At 27.0% G+C, this 5,047-nt stretch overlaps 1 protein-coding gene across 1 annotated transcript; it reads right to left on the bottom strand.

Annotated features, from left to right (window-relative positions):
• Nucleotides 1-495: 495 nt before the first annotated feature.
• LOC145842905 (late secretory pathway protein AVL9 homolog) lies at nucleotides 496-2,164 on the bottom strand. Its single transcript, XM_082950380.1, has one exon. It carries the CDS (start codon nucleotides 2,162-2,164, stop codon nucleotides 569-571), a length of 1,596 nt encoding a protein of 531 aa, XP_082806506.1. The 3' UTR covers nucleotides 496-568.
• Between the last annotated feature and the right edge of the window lie 2,883 nt (nucleotides 2,165-5,047).

Genomic DNA, 5,047 nt, shown 5'->3' with positions numbered 1-5,047 from the left:
GGTTATAAGGTGAAAAATCTAATATGTAAAAGATAGCATAGTAAAAAAGAGACCAGTTACTTGAAGATATTGCATTTAAGGGTCTTAAAAAAAGTTTTAAAACAATTATAACTCACCTATGGTGTTTACCTCTTTCTTAAACGACACTGTATATTTAAAACTGTAAAAATCCATATTTTCTCTTGTAGTTTAGAAATAAAATAATAACACTCATGCAACAATATTAAAATATTTATAATAGTTTTACATTTAAAACATAATTAAGCGTTTTATTTAATTATGGGAACTTTTAAAAATTAAAAATAAGTAACTTCATACAGTGTAATTGTGTTAAAATGCTTCATTTATTTAAAAAATCAAAAGTAAATAAAAACTTTTAAAATAAAGCAAGTTATTTTAATAAAATTATACACAACGAACCAATTAATAAGTCATATGGAAATATTAATGGTATTTTATTGCATTTGAAAAACATAAATAACATAATAGGGCAATGAAAAAAAAGGCTTCAGTACAAAATACCTAAAAAAATATGTAAAGTATAAATAAAATCTAGAAAATAGAAGTTTTATTTCTTTTTCGACATCCAATTTATAAATCCGGATTTAGCTGAGTCAAAGGCGGAAGAAACAGCTTTTGTTGAGACATTTACTGCATTAGAAACAGCTTTAGAAGAGCTTGAAACATACTGATCAACATTTGAAAGAGCATCTTCAATTTTTCTTCCCTTCACACTAGATTGCAGATTGTGATGAATTCTCAACTTTACATCTGTAATTCCCCATTGTGCCTGATGGGGATGATGAGGGGAAACTTCGTTTATTGACTCAGACTGCAATTGAAACCATTTTTTATAATTATTAGTTTTCTTCCAAGCATTTATAAAGGCTGTGTTAAAATCATCTACATCTTTGTCACAGTTTTCTCTTGGAAGCGAGCAAGCAAGCATTGATAACAAATAGTTTTGAAACTCTGATCTTGTCCATTCATCTCCTCCTTTCCAATTAGTTGAAACTTCCTCATCTATGATACCACTATCCTTAACATTTTCTACAAGATGTTCAGCAAACCTAAGATCGGCAGAGGTTAGGTGAAGCAGTTTTTTCAAATCAGCATCTTGATATGATATTTCATTAGTATCAAGATTAACTATAACATCATAGTTTTTTGATTGTGTCAAAAACAACATATTGCTGGCACCAACAACAAAGCCTTTTTCAGTGCCGGAAATTTGATCTAACTGTTGAAGACATACATAAGGTTGTAACATGTAACCATTAGTAAACAGAGACAATGGAAATCCAAGTTTGTTTGTATTAAGAACCTCTTTAGAGTCTGTGGAGTCTTCATCATCAGTTGCATTTTGAGTAAGTTTTATTTCGCATTTTTCAGAGCTTGAAGCTGTATTTTCATAAACTACATTTAAATGAGACTCATCATTTTCATTCAAAAGCTTTTTATATTCTCTAGCTTTTAGATTTTTCGAGGAATTTTGCAATGTAGTACAAGCATAAGTTAAGCCTTTTTCCACTAGGTCAGGAAACAGTGAGAGTAAAGACATAACTTTTTTAACAAGTTTATTGACAGGGGTTGCATAAAATAAGACTCTTTTTTCAAGTAAAATTAGCTTAAAAAGTATTAAGACTTTGTGGTTGAAAACTGCAAAAAGAGATTGAGGTGAAAATCCAAATGATTTACTAGTTAGTTGATCTGCTGTAATTGATAAATTTATATGTTCATATAATTCTTTTAAAATACCTTTTTTACTAAAGTCTTTTTCTTCAAAATACGCTTCAGTGATCATTTTAAGTTTGACAAGCAGTAAACCAAACAAAGAATGTTGTGTTAGGACAACTACACTTTTTTGAACACTTCCTCTTGTTACATCTTGGTCTCTGTTAATAAGAAGATCAGATGCAATTTGTCTATAACAACTCACTCCAAAAACTGTGGATTGCTTCATATTTTTCAGTGGAGGCAGCGTAAATATTGTAGAATCTTCAGTATAGTTGTGGCATCCGTCTGGAAGGGCCAAAAATGGAAGATAATTCCACTCTTCGGGAACTTCATTATTTTCTAACATTGGTGGGTAGGAATATTCAACCTGACAACCTTTTTTGTGATGAAAACCAACAAGAACAATATGCAACACTGCATCACTCATTTTGTAAATAAAAATGTTGTAAAAATGTATAAAATAATCTGTAATTTTTAGCACCTTTAATAAAATGAATTACACCTTAAATGCAACTTATTTTTTTTCTAATTACACATCCAGTATGAGATTTATCATAAATGGTATCAAAAGATATTAATAAAATATAAATCTAACTTTTTCCTGATTGTTTCTATATAAAAGTTGCAATACCAGGGCTATAAAAGATTTTTAATATATAGAATAAAAAAGAATATAGCTTAATTTTTTAAAGTGAACAAAAAATTATCATTTTAACTATAAAGGTTATTTTACAATTTTGAAAATTTAACCAGTAAAAATATTATAAATTGATATAGTTTAACTACACTATAAATAAATTTACTCACTTCACTCACTTCAATTTGTTATTAGGTTGCTATTTAGTAAAGAACATTAATGACTAATAAAATATTTTTGAATAAAAAGCTTTTATACCCATAAATTTGAGCATTTTATTGCACACGCATGGCCGCCTAGTGTGCAAAGGTAAATATGTAGATTATTTAAGGGCAAAAAAAGTTTAAACATACACTTAAGTAAAGTTATTTAAATTTTGCATATATTTTTTAACATTTGTTTCCATATGTTAATCAACAAAAAAGACAAACAATTTTAAAAAGTAGTTTTTTTTTAATCTAATGTAAACAAAAACTATGTTCAAAAAAAATTATTTACTAGATTATTATAGCACTTAACTTCAAAGTAATTTAAATGGAATTGAAAATTAAATTTAGGGATGAGCCAAATATGCACCAAAACACTGTTGCACAAAGGGCTGTTTTTGCATAAGATTTAAAAAAAGATAATTGAAAAAATATATATTACCAACCAAGGGTTAGGGTTAACAGTGATAGTAAAAACTTGATAATAAGAAAATAAAAATCAAACAAAAAATTATAAAACAAAGTTACTGACACAGGGCCAAGGGGTAACAGTGATAGTTTGAAACAAAAAAGATTAGTAAAAATAATAAGCAGAAAAAAAGTTACCGATTAAGGGTAAGGGTTAGGGGTAACAGTGATAGTATAAATAAAAAAAAAACAATAACACAAAAATTGAATTGATAAACAATTACACCAAATAAAAAATTTCCAACCTGCAAAAGTGTCTTCAAGCAAAATTGTCCCTTTGTGCATATTTAACTCATACCCATTTAATCAATATTATAAACTTTAAAAATTTAAGTCAAATATTCTAGTTATATTATTTTTGAAACCAAAATTGTTAAAATTCTAGGTTTTACAAGCTTTTTTTCAAAAGTTTTTTAGTTTTTTAACATTTCCAATTAAATGTCTACCTTGATAAAGTATGGTTTGTTGTGTTGGAGTCATTGTACTTATAAATAAAGCATTCACTATAGAACATATAAAGTATAATAATAATAATAATTTTATATAGCTTTTAGTTTAAACAAAAAATATTATCTGTTAGAAACAAGTTAACATATGAGTTTGATAATTATATGTTAAGATGTATGTTATGTATAAATATAAAAACAAAGTTTCACCAGCTGTTTCAAAATATTTCATATTTACTATATCCAGTATTTATTTTAACAGTTTATTACTAACAAAAAATGTTTCACTTCTATACTTGCATATAGGATATCCTCAGTTGTTGTAAACAGGTCTGAAAAAAGTTTTTTGAACAAAATAAATGGAAGTAAAACAAAAATAAAAAAACTAATGGTTTGACAACAAAAATAAACCTTAAATATACTAAACTTGAATAAAAATTAATTGCTTATGTTACGCCTTTAAGAATTTTTCTGGTAATATAGACTAAAAAAATTATAATGTTATATATGTTGTAAAAGGATTTGAAATTGTAAACTTCTACTTGAGTATTAAACATCACCACTTAATGAAAGCCACAAATTTTGCAAAAAATTATACAGATATAGAAGATAAGGACAATAAACTAATTGAACACCTATGCAAAACAATTTTAACTTATGACAATAAAACTTGGATTAAAAATGATGAAAATGCTTTATTTGATGTACCAATGGGCTCTTTTTTCGGCGCTGAGCTATGCAACCTTGTGGGACTGTACGCCCTAAACCGCCTCAAATCTATGAATAAAGCCAACAAAATCGGCTTATGCAGAGACAGCAGTCTCGCAGTTATAGAACGGAAAAGCAACCAGTCACTTGAAAATATTAAAAAGAAAACAATTAAACTGTTTAATGATATTGTCTTCAAAATAACTATTGACGTGGCACAACCGTATGTAATTTCTTAGATACAACTTTAAACCTGACCAACAATATATATAAATAACAAATTAAACCATCCTAAAGTTATAAAAAAGAACCTCCCAGAGATAACTAAGAGGAGAATTAATAAACTTTCCAAAAATGAACAAATATTTAACAACCACGTAGCCACATACAAAACGCTTTAAACAATGCCAACTTCAAACATAAACTAAAATATACAGAAAATGTAAAGACTCAAACTAAAAAGAAAACAAACCTACCGAAATTAAAAGCATACATAACATCTTCAAAACTTGTACTTTAGAAAAAATAGAGATAGCCAATGCTAAGAAAAAAGTCAATTTAAATAAGAGGTACGAACTATTTGCAAACTGTCCACATTTTCAAAAGCTCTGCTTTAAAACATAAACTAGCACCCATTAATTAGTAAGTTAAATCATTTGTAATTGTAAAGAGTTTTTATTGTCCATAGAAAAAAAAAAAATTCTTTCTTTTTTTCATCAAAATAAGATACCAAATTAAAACTTTCGATTATATAATCTTTATCCAATAAGGCAATTTAACAAAAAGTTTTCTAAATTTGTAGCTAAAATATACTAATTCAAGTTGTGCACTAATTTAAACAACAA

Source organism: Thalia democratica, chromosome 8 (assembly GCF_965202585.1).
Source record: "Thalia democratica chromosome 8, ktThaDemo2.hap1.1, whole genome shotgun sequence".
Classification (NCBI taxonomy): Eukaryota; Metazoa; Chordata; class Thaliacea; order Salpida; family Salpidae; genus Thalia; species Thalia democratica.
Note: the sequence above shows the minus strand (reverse complement) of the source record. Positions and strands in the feature narration are given on the sequence as shown.